Source organism: Balaenoptera physalus, assembly GCF_965194825.1.
Source record: "Balaenoptera physalus genome assembly, chromosome: 12".
In the NCBI taxonomy this organism is placed as follows: domain Eukaryota; kingdom Metazoa; phylum Chordata; class Mammalia; order Artiodactyla; family Balaenopteridae; genus Balaenoptera; species Balaenoptera physalus.
Window position 1 is genome coordinate 4,013,773 of NC_138897.1, and position 16,989 is coordinate 4,030,761.

At 51.2% G+C, this 16,989-nt stretch overlaps 1 protein-coding gene across 2 annotated transcripts in view; it reads right to left on the minus strand.

The window, feature by feature from the left end:
* Positions 1-287: 287 nt before the first annotated feature.
* TSHZ1 (teashirt zinc finger homeobox 1) overlaps positions 288-16,989 on the minus strand; it is a 76,621-nt gene continuing 59,919 nt past the window's right edge. For both annotated transcript variants that reach the window (XM_082417050.1, XM_082417049.1), the window contains one exon: positions 288-4,820. In XM_082417050.1, coding sequence (XP_082273176.1) covers positions 1,618-4,820 — 3,203 coding nt within the window. In that variant the 3' untranslated portion in view covers positions 288-1,617. The remainder of the gene's footprint in view (positions 4,821-16,989) is intronic.

The window sequence follows — 16,989 nt, forward strand, 5'->3', positions numbered from 1 at the left end:
AAATAGTGCGGAAGCATTCTCCGAAGGAAGCACCTCAGTCCCTCGAAGTACAAGCCAGCCATCGCTCAATGGCTGTCCTCAGGAATCCGGTGGCACCCAGCGGAGTTAAAATTTTTAATTATCATTTTAAGAAATGCAATACTGATCATTTGAATGAAGCACGTCAGCACACAAATCATGAAATGATGATTCCAACTAGAATTTCTGTTGGTTGATTGCATAAGCCATACCTCTCGTTGCTGAAATAACATCTCAGAGGCAAAATAATGACGACATGACAATCTATGTAAATCAAGAACTGCATGTGGGTTTATTTTACATTCGAGAAAACAGTGGATTTAATTGTGTGAACCGAAATGTACTGTACAATATTAATGATAGAACATCAAAATGTATAATTAATAGTGCATTGCTTGCTTTGTTTTCATTTATTTATTTTTGTCTGATATACATGCATCTGGAAAGATGCAGGTGCCAGTAAAATTTCTCTATTTAAATCAAGCTGCAGGAACTAAATTTTATTCAAAAATTGTGGTTGTACATTATATACACAGAAATTTAATATAAAATGACAATATAAAAAGTTAAAAGAGAAAGCATACAGCCAGAAGGTACAAAGAAAGTTGAATAGATTAAAATGGTACGATATGTAACATATAGGAGTTTTTAAGCTGATGCTGGCAATTTACAAGGAAAGGACTCCAACATTTGCCCCATTTTTTTTTTCCATTTACCAATGCAGCACGCTTATAGAAAGGTCAGCTTGTACCAAAGCTTACATTTGTAAATAACTATAAACTGCAGTATTTTACAGAAAAAAGAAATAGCATTTTTACACGTTTTTAAATAATAGCTTGCATACTTTTTTTTTTTTGCCAAAAGTGGCATTTTTTTCAGCATCCAGAGGGTTTGGGCATAGTGGCAACTGGGGTGTTTGTTGTCGCTGCTGTTAGTTTTTGTTTTGTTTTGTTTTTTTTGTTTTAAACATGTGAAGTTGTGGCTTCCTAACCCCAAGTCCTAGACAACTTTCTATTTTCCAACAGCTGCATGCATGCTTCCTTCACAAACCAGTTCTGCATATAAAAGCTCGTTTTTTAATTATTAAATAAGTTTTGTGTCTGACACAGCTTTTGATCTGAATGAAATGCCTTTAAGCCTTTTTTTTTTCTTTTTTCTTTTTTTTTTTGAGTGAAAGGCACAGAAATGCGATTACAGTCCTCAAAGGGTTAAATTTGACACTAGGACGTTCTATGACCTTTATTGTCATGGCAACTTTGTAATTTTAGGACGTCTTTTCTCATTGTTATTTGTGTCTTTCTTTCCTGCTAAATAAATGTCTCCGAGTAGTGTGCCCCACTATTTCCTACAAAAGAGAGCTGAACATCGAGAACAGATGTTGAAAATAAAGGTCAGACTTTGACTCACGGAAAAAGAAACGGAACATGCACAATCGGACGAAGAGCATATAAATATAACTACAAAATATGTGTAAGAAAAACCAAGGTCCAGACAGGCAGTCAGCAACAAAGGGCAGGCTGATTTTGGAGGCTCAGGCCAGGCCTAGTGCAGTATGACGACGTTTAGTGCAATGTGCCCCGGGCCCGCGCGGACCCAGGGCTACTGTTTCTCCAGCTCCGTCACGTAGATCAGGTGGTCCTCGGGAGACTTGCCGTGGGTCTTACTAAGGTGCAGTTTGACTGCGTGCTTGCTCGCGAAAGTCCGGTTGCAGAGCTTGCACTGGAATGTGGAGCCCAGATCGTCCTCGGCGGCTCCCACCGGGCCCAACGCTTTGTTCGCCAGGACTTTGGAAACGTTCTGCTGTTCTTGAATCTGATTTAGTGGCAGCTTGGAGAGATCCTTCAAGCTGAAGCCTAAGTGTGTCTCTAGATGATTGATGTACGTGGAAGCAGTTCTGAACTGAGAGGCACAATCGTTGCAAAAGAAAACAGGATGCCCTGTGTCCAGGTTCTTCAGGAACTTGGTCCCCCCTGTCCTCCGCAACTGGTACTTGACGTTGGCCAGCCAGTGGCTGATGGTGGTCATGGAGAGACCGGTGAACTTGGAGATGTGTACCCGCTCCTGAGGGCCCAGGTCCGACATGATGTACTTACCCTCCGGGGTCTCCCGCAGGCTCGAGGCGAACTGGGCCTGCAGGATAAGCAGGTGCTGCGGGTTCCAGTTGGACTGCCGCCCCTTCCTCTTGTGAACGGGAGACAGCTCATCTACCGCCTCCTCGAAGCTGCTGCCGTCGGCGTCCGACTTCTCCGACACGGTGGAGGGCGTGGAGGACTTGGGGGTCAGCCGGCCCGTGAGGTTCTTCACCATGTCCGAGATGTCCATGAGCGCGCTCTCCCGCAGCGGCGAGGACACGCCGTCAGCGGCGCCCGGGGCCAGGGGCTTGCTCTTGGACTTGGTCAGGTCGATGGGCTGGTCGCTGCCCTCGTAGTAGTAGCGGTCCAGGGCGCCGGGCGGCTTGGCGGGCGGGGCGGGGAAGGCCGGCTTGTCCAGCATGCTGGTGCTGATCTTGTAGAGCATGGCCAGCGGGTCCAGCGAGGGGCTCACAGGCCTGGACACTTTGCCCAGGTGGGTGTTCATGATGGACTGCAGGGCGCTCAGTGGGTTGATGAAGGAGGGCTCGGGAGAGTGGTCTGTGATGATGCCCAGGTTGTTACAGCCGTTGGTGACTTTGGCCTTGAGGGGTTCCGTGCCATTCGGGGTGTGGGCGTCCACCGCACTCTCCTTCTTGGTCTTCCCCGCATCGGCTTCGGGGCCCTTCTTCTGCTGCTGGGGCTTGCCGCCGCCGCCGAGGTCCTCGGCCCTGGGGAAGTCTTTATTCTCCTTGGCCGCGGGGGACGCGGCCTTGGCCGGCGAGCCCTTGTCCTTCTCCGCCGGCCTCTCCTCCTTCTTCACGCTGACCTTGCCCGTGACCTTCTCCACCAGCTCCTCCATGGCCGACACGTTGCTCTTGTGGGGCGGCGGCGTGAGGCTCCCCGGGGAGTGCAGGAGCGCGCTGTGCTCCGAGGACAGCGGCTTCGCGCTGCCGGCGTAGGACGGCTGCATCGGCACGCTCTGCACGGGCGGCGGCGGCTTCACGGTGCCCGGCAGCTGGTAGGCGGCGTGGATGCTGGGGTAGCCACCCCACGAGGGCGCGCCGTTCTGGGCTTTGCTGATGGCCGTGGAGACCGTGTTCTCCAGGGACTTCAGGATGTCCACCCCGCCCCTGGGGCTGTCGTCCAGGTCCTCCTCGCGGAGGTACTGGTAGAGGGCGGTGGGCTCGAACTTGTCGGAGACGTCCTCACCCTCCTCCTTGATCTGCTTGTCTGCGTCCCCGGCCACCGCCGGCGGCGCCTTCTCCTTCTCGGGCTCCTTCTTCTCCTCCGGGGCCGTGGACCCCGAGGGAGAGTCGGGCTGCTTTTTGACGTGGGCGGCGGGCAGCCGCGTGTGCGTGGTGGGGGGCAGAGGAATGGACTGGATCTTCTCCTCCACCATGGGGTCCAGCACCAGCTGCTTCCCTTTCTTGGAGGCAGAGGTGGTCACTTTCAAGAAGTGGCCGGTGACCATCATGTGGGCGGTGAGCTGCTGCAGGGTGTCGTGGGAGCTGCCGCATTCCATGCACTTGAGGATCTGGGCCTTGCGGGCCTCGAACTGCCAGGTGTAGCTGGCCCCGTTCTGGTAGCCGTAGCGGTTGTTGGGCGTCACGTACGGGTTGGCCGACTTCTGGTCCTTGGCCGACTCGCCCAGCGCCACTTCGGCCGCGATGCCCGCCGGTTCGGGGGAGCAGGGGGACGCCAAGTCCTGCAGCGCCCGCTTTTTGGTGGAAGGGACCAGCTTGGTGATGGCCGGCACCGGCTCCTTGAGAGGCACTTTCTGGTAATGCTTTGTCTTGATCATGTGCACGCTCAGGTCCTGCAGAGACTCAAAGGAGTGGCCGCAGTACATGCACTTGAGCACCTTCTGGGCGTCCTCCTTCCCCTCCATCTCCATCAGGGAGCGCTTCCTGGGCTTGGACCACCGCTTGGTCTTCTCGGAGTCCTTGTCTCTGTTGTCGTCGCGGTAGTGTCCCGTCTCGTTCATGTGCACCGTCAGCTCCACCAGCGTGTCGTACGCGGCGCTGCAGTCTTTGCAGCGGAACTTGCTGGCGCCCGTGAACACGGAGCCGTACAGCTTGTTGTTCTGCCGGTAGAGCTGCACGGTGCTGAAGAGGCTGGGCTCGGGCAGCAGCCCGTACGAGGACGTCTGCTGCAGCGTCTTGGCCAGGGCGGCCTGGTGCCAGTCATAGCCGGGGCCGCCGCTGGCGCTGGTGCTGGTGCTGGTGCCGGAGCTGGAGCCCGAGCTGGGCGTGCTCGCCGTGGTCCCGGTGGCCCCCGCGGTACTGGTGGGGGGCATGGGGGCGGGGGTGGAGCCCTCCTTCTGGCCGGCATCGCTGTTGCTGGTGGTCGAACCGGACTTCTTCAAATCCAGAGCCAAGCTGGACCAGCAGGACTCCGAGAACAGGTTTGCATACACGGCCTTGATCTGGGCCAAGCTGTCCTGGGGGTAGCAGACGCCCTCCCGACCCTGGGGCTCCTCTTTCTCTTCCTTGGAGGAAGAGCTCTTGAAATGGGCTGGCGGGTCGCTGTTTTCGCTGAACGGCGACCCGTAGCCGGCGTCCTGATTAGTCGCGGTGCTGATGGGGGAGTTCTGGTAGCTCTGGGCCTCCTTGAGCTCCGCTTCCTCATTGCACACGAAGTCGCTTTCCTGAACGTCCAAAGGCAGCCCATCCTCCTCCACGTTTTCTTCATCTATTTCTGCTGCCTTCAGTTCTTCCTCAGGAACGTAAGCTAGGAGAGAAAAATGAAACACCGTGAGGAGACGTAAATCATCTCCAAGGACGCGGCCTCCCCAGCAGTTAGATGATCTTTAGAAAGATGTTTCTCAGCCGAGCTCCCAGGCTACGAGGCTACCTCCACTTTACATATCTACCCCTCCCGCAGCTCAACGGCAGGAAATAGGTTTCCACCAAGACAATCCCCCCTCCTAAGTGAATACATTTCGACGGAAGGGCAGTGTCTGCCCTCTTCTTAAAGATGTCAGTGTGGCCGTCACAGCTGGGTGGGAAGGGAAGGGGGACCCCTGCCCCCCCTGCCCCTCCTCCTGCAGGCTCCTCTTTCTGTAAGCAGCGGGGGTCCCTTGTGCCTCCCCACGGTGGGGGGGACCTGGTTGTCAACTTCTAGGGCGAGATAATACACAGACAGTATTCTACGGTTTCCGTAAATAAAAACGCTCCTCAATGGCAAGCGATAAAAATACTCTGGTCTCCACTAAAAAGGAGAAAGCAGCATAGCACCACCAGCGCTCCCCTGCCTGGACAGAGCAGAAGTCTCCCACAGGTGACACCCGACAGGGGTCAAAGAGCCACGTGTGTACACAAAAGACAAATCCTGTAGGAGTCCCCTTATATGAGACACCTAGAGTAGGGAGGCTTACAGGGACAGGAAGTGGAACAGTGGTTTCCAGGGGCTGGGGGAGAGGAAGGAATGGAAAGTTGGTGTTTGGTGGGTTCAGAGTTTCAATTTGGGAAGACGAAAAGTTCTGGAGATGTATGGTGGGTATTGTTGCATAACAGGGTGAATGTACTTAATACCACTGAACCGTGCACTTAGAAATGATAAAAATGGTAACTTTTGTGTTACGAGTATTTTGGAACAATAAAAAAATTTTTATTCTTAACAAGGCCTATAGTATATGCTACAATGGCCTGCTACAGGCCACAGCTGCACAGAGGGTGACTTCTTGGGGTGAAGGCGGCATTTCCCAGAAAAACTCAGGATACTGACAGCTGTCCCAAGAATGGGAGGGATGGACGGCATATAAATCACTAGATGGAATCTGACCTTTTACTGCGGCACATTTTAGATCCTTTACTATGTGACAGATCTTGTCAATCCCCAAGGGGACATAATCGCCTGCACCTCTTAACTGATTTGACCAAAGCATACTTGTACTTCTTTTTCCTTTTTTTTTTTTTGAGGGAACAACTAGTGTTGCGTCAACTACCTGGGAAATTTGGGGTTAAGATATTTCCAGAAAGGCCCTATTAAAATGCACTGATATGACCTGAGAGGGTGTCTCATTAAGTAGAATCACTCGTTATCACGTTATCAGCACCAGACCCCAAGGGAACGCGGCAGAGAGCACGGGGTTTTCAGGTACAGTGATGGAGAGACGGAGAAGGAGGTGGCAGCCCAGGGGACGGACGCGGGCAGGAGGGAGACACACGGGAGGGTCTGCGCCCGCACGCCGAGAGCTCCAGGCACGATCGCTCGTGAGCACAAGTGAACACGTGGCGAGCGACGGCCGCTCCACGGGGCCCTTCAGCATCCCTGCCCACCCCCGCTTCCCCTCGCGGCCGTCCCCACGCCCGGGTGGCAGCATCGAGCAACCCAGGCACGCGTGTCCACGGTGCTTCCCAACGGAAGGCAGGACTGCGTCGGAGTCCACTAACGTCAGGGAGTTACAGCCCATGAGCCCCGCGCCGTCGCGGGGGACTCGCTGCCGAACCTCCGGGGTGTGTTTGTCACCCACCGGTCCTCACTCTGCAGGCGGCATCTCAGGGCCTGGAACCGCACGGACGTGACTTGCTTGGCATCTGCCCACATGCATGTCCGTGTCCCAGCAGAGTGGAATGTCATCAGGCCCTGCTGCATCCCGGGCCCGTCCTGCTCCCGACAGACCAGCCAGCACCTGGGAGCCCCCAGGTTGAGCTCAAACGCCTCCTATAGGCCACCCCCAGCCCCAGGGCGACAGTTACTCCTGGAACCACACAGAGCAAACCCCGGCCTCCTAAGGGTCACTGGTTTCTGCCGTTCCCTCCCTTGGACACCCGTCCCCCGTTTTCCAGGAGGGGGAAGGGGGATCCCTAACGTGCCTGCCTTCCTGGAGCTCGTCTCCCAGGGGAGACACGAAGCTGGGTGAGCAGGCGGCCAGGGGAGGCCCAGGGCGGGGGCACAAGTTCAGAAAGGAGGGGAGCCCCGGGGCGGACCCGGGGGCATCCTGGGACCCGCCGGCGTCCCCTGCCTCGGGCCGAGCATCCCCGCGGGGAGGCGGCCCCCAGCCCCCCTGCCCAGCGCACTCCGGGTGTGACACCGTGCTCTCCGGGGCCAGGGCGCCGCCGGCTTCCTCCACCCGCCCTGCCTGTCACTCCTGCCCGGTCCCTCCACAGCCTCTTTCCAGCCAACCTTGACTTCTTCCACAACTCCTCCAGGGCACGGCCACGAGCACCGGATCCACGTCCACCTGCGAGGCCACCGGGTGCAGGCCTGGGCCCTCCCGCCCCGTCGGGGGAAGCTGGCTTTGGGAGGCCCTCTGGCCTGTAGTCCGAGTCTGCCTCGTGTCTGGCACATAGAAGGGGCCCCAGCTGCTGTGACCGGAGTCCATGGCGACGTGGGCGTTCCACAGGCGCCCCCCATCAACTTCGTGCAGACGCACGACTGACCCTGCCCCCTCCAGCCCCCGCCCCAGTAACAGCACACTTCCTCCTCCTGAGCTGGGAGTCTCCTGCCTCAGCTGTACTGAATCCCCCCCGAACAAGTGTCCGCGCCGGAAGAGCGACGGCTGTCCTCAGCGCCTCCCGTGGTCCAGCTCCACAGCCAGCGGGGCCCCTGCCCTAATTCTGACGCTCCAGCCTCTCATCAGACGTGCAACAGCCGCCCCGCTGGGCCTCCTGCCCTCCTGTCCTGCCACGCTCTTTCTTCCTCCACAACCCCTGAGCTAAAATCGCTGTCAGGGTCCACGAGCTGCACAGGGGGCGCAAACCCCCACGTGGACCCCTCCCTCCGCCACAGGTCCAGTCCCCGCGCACCCTGGTCCCAGGGGGCACCCCGCCCACTTCTCCACCTGGTGACGAAGCTCGTCCTCAAGGGGAGGCTCAGATGTCACCTCCTTCATGACGCCTTTTAATCCCCTCCCCGAGTTCATTCCCGGAAGCATTAAGAGATGTTTACCTGTCTGTCCTCGTCATCAAACCATGAACTTGCTCATTCAACTAAAATTGCTGAGTGCCACCTCTGCCTACCTCCCCCCACTGGGCATTTTCTTTCTTTGCCCCATTTTAACCCTCACAACCCTTCAAGTTAGCACCCCCGAAAATGCCCATTTTGAAGATGAGAAAACTGGTCTTGGAGAAGTTGACCGACTTCCCCAAGGTCCCAGAGGAGACAAACAAGGATTCAAACGCGGGTCACCTGACTCCCAGCCAGAGGTCCATCCACTCTGCCACCATCAGGACCGAGTTACTTTCCTTTGTCTCATTAGCACCTCAATGCCAACAAACACTCTGAGTAAATGCTTGTGAATGAATTAATGACCCAAGGTAATTCTTGTTTTTTTTTTTTGGCTGTGCTGCACAGCATGAAGGGATCCTAGTTCCCTGACCAGGGATTGAACCCATGCCCCCTGCAGTGGAAGTGCAGAGTCTTAACCACTGGACCACCAGGGAAGTCCCTGACCCAAAGTAATTCTGTATCAGTGTTTAGGACACCTCTTATGTGCCCATCATGCTGTTATAATTGAGAGAATCTCAATGAAAAAAGAGTAAAAGGAGAGAAATTTTTTGACACCCTTTGGCCCAATAATTTTACTTTTGGAAGTGTAGCCTCAGAAGGTGACATAAAATACAGATTAAGCTTCATGCACAAAGATGTCCTTTATGGTATTATTCCATATAAAATTTTCCACAACGTAAATCTTCAACAATAATCGGTAGTTAGGTGATTTTTCGTTTATTCCTAAGATGCAATATTATTCAAACGTTAAAAACTATGTTTTAATGACAAGGGGAGAGGCATTCAATGGAAAAAGCAGAAGACAAACCTATTCACAATACAATGGAAAAATCCTTTTAGAAAATGTTAATAGTGGTTTTTTTCTAGATAATGAATATATGGGTTTGTTGACTGAAGTGGCTCTTGATAAATATCTGTTTTCAAAATCTTCTTCAGTGTTTTCAATTCAACAAGCACAGATTAGCCATTTCACACCATTTCTGGAATGAAATAGCTGGAAACAGCCACTAGCCCGACGCTGGGAATTAAGGAGCCTGGAAGGGCAGGGCCCAGACTAGGGGAGGGAATGTGGGAAGGGCTTTGTTCGTTGTTACTTTTATATTTTTTAATGTTAAAAAGTAAGAGGTGGGAAGAACAATGAAGGGGTACAGATGGCGTTAGGGTTCCTGTGGCAGAATTTCGGGGGCGCCGAGAGTCTGCCCGCACATAGGCCGCCTCCGTCTTCCTCCCGGCCCTGCTCCTGTATCCTCACCTCCTTCAGCCTTCCCTAGGGAGGGGGCTGCCGGGTCCCACCGACAGGGGGGCAGGAGGCGAGGCCTCTCCTGAGACCCACAATCCACCAGCTCAGTGGTCACTGTGCTGCATCACTTTAGCCTTCCACCAACACGGTCCCCGTCCGTTTTCTAGACTTTCAGGATTTCTACTTTTATCACACACTCTTCCACTTTATTCATCCTGATCCGCTGATATTCTTTGGCTACTTTACTCTTCTACCATGTACTTTTAGCTCACTGTGTCGATCTTTTTAATGAGCGAACTTTTCAATTCTAATTTACAAGCGGCACGAGGAAACACAGACCTAGGGGGCAGCTGGGGGCCATCTGTCTTGTGTCCCCACCACTGGACGCCCGTCTGACCCCGGAGTAGCTTTCCTGCCCCTCCTCGGGTGCACCGGGCCTGGTAGAATCGGCGTTGGCAGGAAGCGCACCCACCTCCCCAGGCAGCCCCCCCACGAGCACTTCCCTCCCTCTTCTCCCGCCGCCCTTCCCAGTGGCCCTCGGACCAAGCGGTGGTCCATTTCACCCGACTCGGCAGCGTGCGTGGCCACGTGAGGACAGATGCTGAGCCACAGATGCTGGCGGGCACGAGGGATTCCTTTACAGCCGTGCCTGAGCCCCTCTCCCGACCCCCAACCCCTCCCACCCTCCAGAACTGGGCTCACATCCTGGAACCAGAGCCCTCAGAAGGATCCAGAATCTACCGGGTTTCACTTTAAGAGCTTGGGCCTGGGGCAGGCGGACAAGGGCTGTGCAGGTGGAAATTCGCACACCGGACCCCATGGTGCCTGGAAACGAGACCACTGGACTCCTGGCTTCGGTACCAGGCGGGGATGGAGTCATTTGCTTTTGCCGCGTCGGTATCAGGAAGGGGACACACCCGAGACACGTCCCCCCTCAGCCACATCTGTCCCACACAGGAGCGAGCCCAGGTGTGCAGGGCGTGGGGATGGCGTTCACCTGCTCGTCCCCATTGGGTCCACGCTATGGAGCCATTGCTGTGGCTCCCTGTTGAAGGACAGACACCCATCATTATCGGGACCTGAGGACAGACTTACAGAAGGGACAGACTGATGAAGACACGGTGACCCCCATACACTCACTCACCCCATCCTCCGGGCCTCGGTTTCCCCAACAGTGGGGCTACAGGAAGTATTCATGGAAATGGCAGACAGACCACCATCCTCATCACCAAGCCCCCCTCTGTGCTTGCGGGCCCCTCCTCCTCATCTCGCCCTGCAGACAGACCCTCAATTTGAACTAGGAAATGCCCACGATGGGCAGTCCTCCCACGGCTGTCAGAGGGCGCCCCGCTCAGCCTCAGGCCTCACAAACTACTGCTCACATCACACAAATGGGGACAAGAGGAACAAAATAATGCGCCCTCGTCCCAGGGAAAGTGGTCCCCTCCCTGGCCCTTGTCACTGTGTAGCAACCAGACGTGAGATTTGGGCCGATGGATTACTCGGGATGTTAGCCCTTGAACTTCTGCATCACCCAGGCCCCTCCTCTGCCTTCCTACAGTTTCCCTGATCACAGCCACACAGAGGAAGGAGTGGGAGGTGGGAACTCATAGAGAGCAGTTCCTGGTTAGGCTCTTCCCCAGGCCCCAGGGGGCAGGCCGTGGAAATAAATGACAAGAATCAGGTTGGGGGACTTTGTTTATCCAAGCTCTCTTTCCCTCATTAGCACACACAATTGAGAGCTGGCTGTGAATGAGGAAAAGGGAAATTCAAAAGTGACAACTATAAAACACAGGTCGTTGGTCCCTGCTTGGGCACTGGCTTACAGTAAATACCAAACTTGGCTATTGTATTGCCACCTGGTGAAACTATACAATCATACCAAATTACAGGTTTAGCTCTATCAAACTAGGTTTTCGACTGGCAAAACGTGATACCCACCAACAGATGGCCATCACATCAAAGTATATTTACAATTCACAAAAGGGGCTTACACACACCTCAGTGATAAATGAACAGCTTCAATTCACTGTAAAATCTTGCAAAACACACTTTCTTCCAAATTTATCATCGATCACTTGTAAAGTAACGTCACCTCTGTTACAAAGAGAGCAGGTGGGTTTGGTGAAAGAAGATATTAGGAAATAAAAAATGCAGAGAAAGCAGACCCAGGTCAGGGCCCATTCCGTGCTACTCTGAAAGGACAGCAACATACAAGTGGGATGTATGTTAATTTATGAAACTAAGTTCTAAATTTTTTGCAGGAAGGTTGACAACCTGCCACGCAAATCTGAAAGGCCCCTTCTGCTCTGATGTAGAAGGAGCAAAAATTTTTCTATCCCTTTGGCAAATTTTAGTTGTCTGGCACCAGTCGCTCACGTACCAGTTTGCTAAACCATCTGATTGATAACGATTATATCTTTACCTAAAACCCAACAGAGGCCATTTTTTAGAATTGTGGAGTCTGTAAATAAAATGGCCTATGGTTTTTACCCAATTCTAATTTTAATTAGTAATTCACAGGTAACTTCCTTAAAATAAATATAAGGTCTTCCCTTTCTCCCTGCCCCAGAATTCAATTTCAAGTTATCGGGGGCCCCTCCCACTCCTCCCAGTGAGCACATCAGGTATTAATCTTATGCCTGGAGTTTGTTGCAGTTACAACAATGTAATTTAACATTAAGTGAGAAAGCACAAATTAAGGGCTTAAACCTCAATTTAAAAGACCGAAAACTTTCTGTGATTTTCAGCAATGTCAGGAGGAAAAAGGAGAGAGAAAATATATGAGAATCTTGAAAAATTAAAAGAGAAGTTAAAATGAAATGAAGAAGAGCAAAAGCTAAATAACTCTTGCATGAACCTAAGAAAACACGCACTACCAACGAACTGCGTGTTAATATACGATGCAAATGTTCTCTCGATCCACAAATTAAAAAGCCAGCCATCCCCGAGACATGCACGGCCAATGCCAAGCATGGGGAAATCCATGTTTTCGGTTATTGCCTCTTCATTTTGGGAGGGGCATGCACCACGCTAGGACAGTCTGATGAGTCTGGGTCTACAAACCCAATATTAGCCAATTAGGTCCCAAACCAGGTTCCGACCTGGTATTTTCTACCACCTGAAACGAGAAAAGACTTTTCGCTCAGATAGAGCGATAGATGACATTCAGAAATCTGGAGAGGAGATTTGGGCTCGAAATATCTCTTCAAATGGCTGAAACAAGAACAAAGAAATGTAACTCAGCACACGCCGAACTACGCAGGGCTTACGTCTCAGACACGTGTCTCCAAGTTCACATCCAGCAGCCCATTCTCGTAAACGCACAGGATAAAAGAAGAGAGAAGGAAACATCAAGTCTTTGGGGATTGGGGTGTGGATGGGAACAGTGCAGGGCACACCCCTGCAGTTGTCGACAACACGGCAACTATTAACACAAAGTTAGGAGAATGTTTGTCTTTAAATATATTACAGTCTATATAAATTATGTACCAATGTGATCCACCAAGAGCCAGCATCTCCTTCGTAATTACTGCTGTACTTGGCTGGAAGCTTAATACAAGGTCACCTGACTTCTTGAAATCCCCTTAATAACAATAATGGCGTCTGCATCAGTTACATCCACACTATCATATCAGAAAATATCGTTCTCTTATCATAATAATTGGGTTTATTCTTACTATTACCAGTGAATTCTCCTAATTGCTCTCCTAGACGCTTTTTTGGAAATTTTGCCTAGGCAGAGGCAGAGAGATAGAGAGACAGAGAGAGACCTGTAAAAACTTCCAAGCTTGGACAGAGTGATTACTTGTCACGATCTTTCGTTTTCAATATAAGCTACAGTGTTCTAAAAATTCACATGGGTACAAATATACCAAAATACATGAAAATATTTGTAGAAATTTTTACTGTTAGTGATGAAACTGAGAACAACATACGTCACGAGGTGAATGAATACAACCGTTTAGCCTAAAAGATCTGGATGAGAGCAGCTACTGAATCACAGAAAAGAGAGTCAACTCAACGTCGTTGCATTTTCTCTGCTGAAACCCTCAGCTCCCCCCTGCCCTCACCTACCCGCACCCTGCGGAACTCTGATGAATGAGTAAGCCTGGAAATGGTAACTGCAGTATGAAATTCTCCTTTTACAATTACTTACAGAAAGAAATGACATTCCTCCCCATCAAATAAAACAAAGATTCCAAATCATCATTTCTGCTATTTCTTTTTGTGTCAAAACAGCTTTGCCGTCACTCCCCCCGCCCTGCCTGAGCCAAGCACGCGGCGTGGAGTGTGACACGCGGCGTGTCCTGCCGTCAGCGGGACGACACGCAGAGCAGCTGTGCCGGCCTCGGCGTCAGGACGGGCACAGGCCGTGGAAGCCACCAGCCTCCACGTGGGTGTGGGTGTGTGGGTGTGTGCAGGCGTGAGCACATAAAAACCACAAAACACGTAGACCCCATCAGCCCCGAGATGAGAACAAGACAACTGGATCTTACAGTTAGATGTCACTTTTTTTTAAACAGATTAAATCTTGTTAATATTGTTTTGCCATAAAATGTGCCTTCTGGATGCCAATGTGTCCCTAAAGACGTGCTGTCATCATGAGTCGCATAAAATCCCGTGCATTCTGATGCAAGTGGACAGAAGGCAACGTATACGGTCCCTGCTAGAGGTGAATCTGACACCAATAACGTGTGCCCCGGTGGTTTACAATGTAAATACACACATATTGTCTGGAAAAATATGTTCCTCTCAAATTGTAATTATACAGTGAGGCACATGCATCTTCAGCGAACTAGATCGATTCTTTTTCTCAAATCCCAGCCCAAAATTTTTTTAAATATCTTTGCTTCTTTAAAGAAAACAAGATTTGCTCTGATATTCAACAGTCATTTGAAGAACGAGGAGAAGTGACAGCTGTCTTTGGTTTTTAATGGCTAAATGTAATAAAGTTCCAAATTCCCCGGAGTCTGAGTAACCCTGGCTCTGAGCAATTAGAGCCAGGGTTCCTCAGACAGATGAACAAAAGTGTGGGTGCCTCGCTGAAAGAGCACAGCAACAATAGAAGAAAGGCTTCCCCCTGATCATGATTTGCTTTCTAAAAGCCAGCTTGAAATCCATCCTTTGCCATCTAGCAGATACCAACCTGCTTACTCAAAATAGCCACTCACACAAGGTAACTGGCACGCATCCGTACCTGTTCCTGCCTGATGACAACACATCCCGATGGAAACTGAAAAACGTGTTCTTTCAACAAAAGATGCTCAGCTTCTGCCATGTCCCCAAATTTAGATACTTGGAGTCATTCAGATATTGGCATTTAATAGAACAGGCCAGATGACTAAATGTTTCCATCTTTAACTGACTTGGATTTTCAGTAACAGCGTCTAGACAGAAGAAACGTAGTGATACTGGAAAATGCAATGATGCAATGTATGAATATAGCATTTTAGTGTGAAAACATGTAGAGTAACCCACATTAACACGCTTGAATTTACAAGGATGTTATAGCACACTTGGCATACAGAGTAGTCCTTTTGCTAGAAAAACTGATTTTTCTAGAAGCAGGGTGACAGGTCTGGGATATCTCGGGAAGAGGAACTGGGTTCCAGTTTTTGAGGAAGGTTAAACAGCACTAGCAGTTCAAATAAAATGGCTCTTCCTCACATGGACAAGGAAGGGAGTAAAATGACGTTTTAGGCAGAGAGAAAGCCATTCTAAAAGTGGATCATTTATAATTACAGGGAAATGAAGAAGAGGCAAGTTCTCTTCCCTCCCTCTAAGCTTTCGAGACAGGGGTCTAAGAGGTGTCCTAAGAGCACCCTGGGGTTTTACTGGCTGAAGATAATCCTTGCTGGCAGCCCATCAGAGAGGAGAAAAGAGCCTGCCCGTCCTCACCTCTCCCCCGCCAGCCATCCACACCCCTGCCTCCCTCCCTCGGGATGAAAAGGGCGTGTTATTAGCAGAGGTCTGCTGGGGAGGCCAGGGCGCCTCGTGCTGGTGGTTCTCCCGCGATTCTAATCTCCGAGATTTACCTGCTCTTCCTCTTCCATCTGATAAACTATACATTCCAGCATTCTCATTAGGGTTCCCATCACCAAAGGGAGTGGAGATGAATCAGTCCCGGCCCCCCTCCCCGCGTGGCTCTGTCGAGGTGATTTCATTGAAACGTTCATTTCCATCCCTGCTGGCAACATCAGAATGGAAGTATTTAAGCTGTTTCCATTACTTATACAAATTACCATGATGGGGTAGGACAGACGTTAGCGTCGCGCACATAACTGACTTCCATACATTCTTTACAGGAAGCGTGCGAAGGAACATTGCTAGATCATATTATCCAGGCTCGATAATGTTCTCCCTGTTACCGGATTCATTAACTTGGCACACTGGCATTTCACTTGCTTTCTGTGTAAAAATTGCCGGGCTAGCTGGGCTCATTTAATTTGGAGAAGGAAACCTTTGTCAGCAATGATGTTTTGCTCAGGTGCTCTAAGAGGGTGGGGAGGGGCGGGGGGAGGGGGAGGAGGGAGGGGCAGGAAACAACCTTGTCGAAAATGTTACCTTCCTGATGCGAATGATGAGAGCGGAGTCAGTGAACAACGCCGGTACTCAAAGATGGCTGTCACTTCAGATAGACACCGGCACGACTCACCTAGACAGGTGACACTTTGGTGCAGCTAAATCCTGCTGCATTATTGAACACCTGGAGATGGGGCTCAGGCGAACTGCGGGCCTGGGATGCCTGGGGCACCTGGAGATGTGAATTCAGCAGGTGGATGGATTTCACTCCTCATCTGCATCCTTAAGTGAGGCTGGGGATACAGTCTCCTGGCTACAAAGATGGAGGAGGGGCTGGAGTCACAGTCTGGGTTCCAGCCTCGAGCTTTCTTCCCTTTCTTTTCCCCTGAGATCCAAAGCAGGGGCTAGAGCGACACTCCAAGTCATTAGGGGAGACTCGGGGCCCTTACACTAGTCATTCTTTTCCTGTTTAGAAATCTCATGGAAACAATTCCTGGTTAGTCTAAAGACATTTCCTCTTTTGATTTCTTCTGGAAGTCCACGTATGAGGTGTCCTGAGTCAACCCCGAGACCACACCTCTAGAAGCTCTGGCTGCGGGTGGGAGTCTTGGAGGACGTACAAGGTTCGACAGTTTCTAGGAAAAGGTTTGAAAATAAAAGATTCATTCATGGAGCATCAGAAAGAAAACAAATTCTATTCCAGCTGTTCTCCCAGGAAAGCCTTTCTCCATGAGCCCAACTGAAGGAAGCTCAGCCTCAACTCCACCTTCTCACTTGGTTTCCGTGTTTCTCTCTCCCAGTCTGTCTGCTTTGGTTCTGTTCATGAAACTGCTTGGAGAGAAATGCTGGGCATGTTTAAATTATTGAGAAGAAAAAGGGGGGAAAGAAACTATTTGGAGGGAGAGAGCACATACTACAGCCCATCCAAAAGACCGTGTGGGAGTGGATTGGAAAGAGGAAATCAGCAAAGCCAAGCGACGCCTAGAGAAAAGGACGTTTGATGCTAACAGATTTCAAACCCCTGCAACCATAGCTTGAAAAGGAAAGAAGGGCATTCGTGTAAATATATTCTCTGTAGAAAGGTGAGGGGCCCACTGCAATCAGAAGCATCTTCTCCATGACAACACTGAAGTCCAATCTCAAGTCGGAATGGAATACATTCTGGGATAATGGCCCACCCAG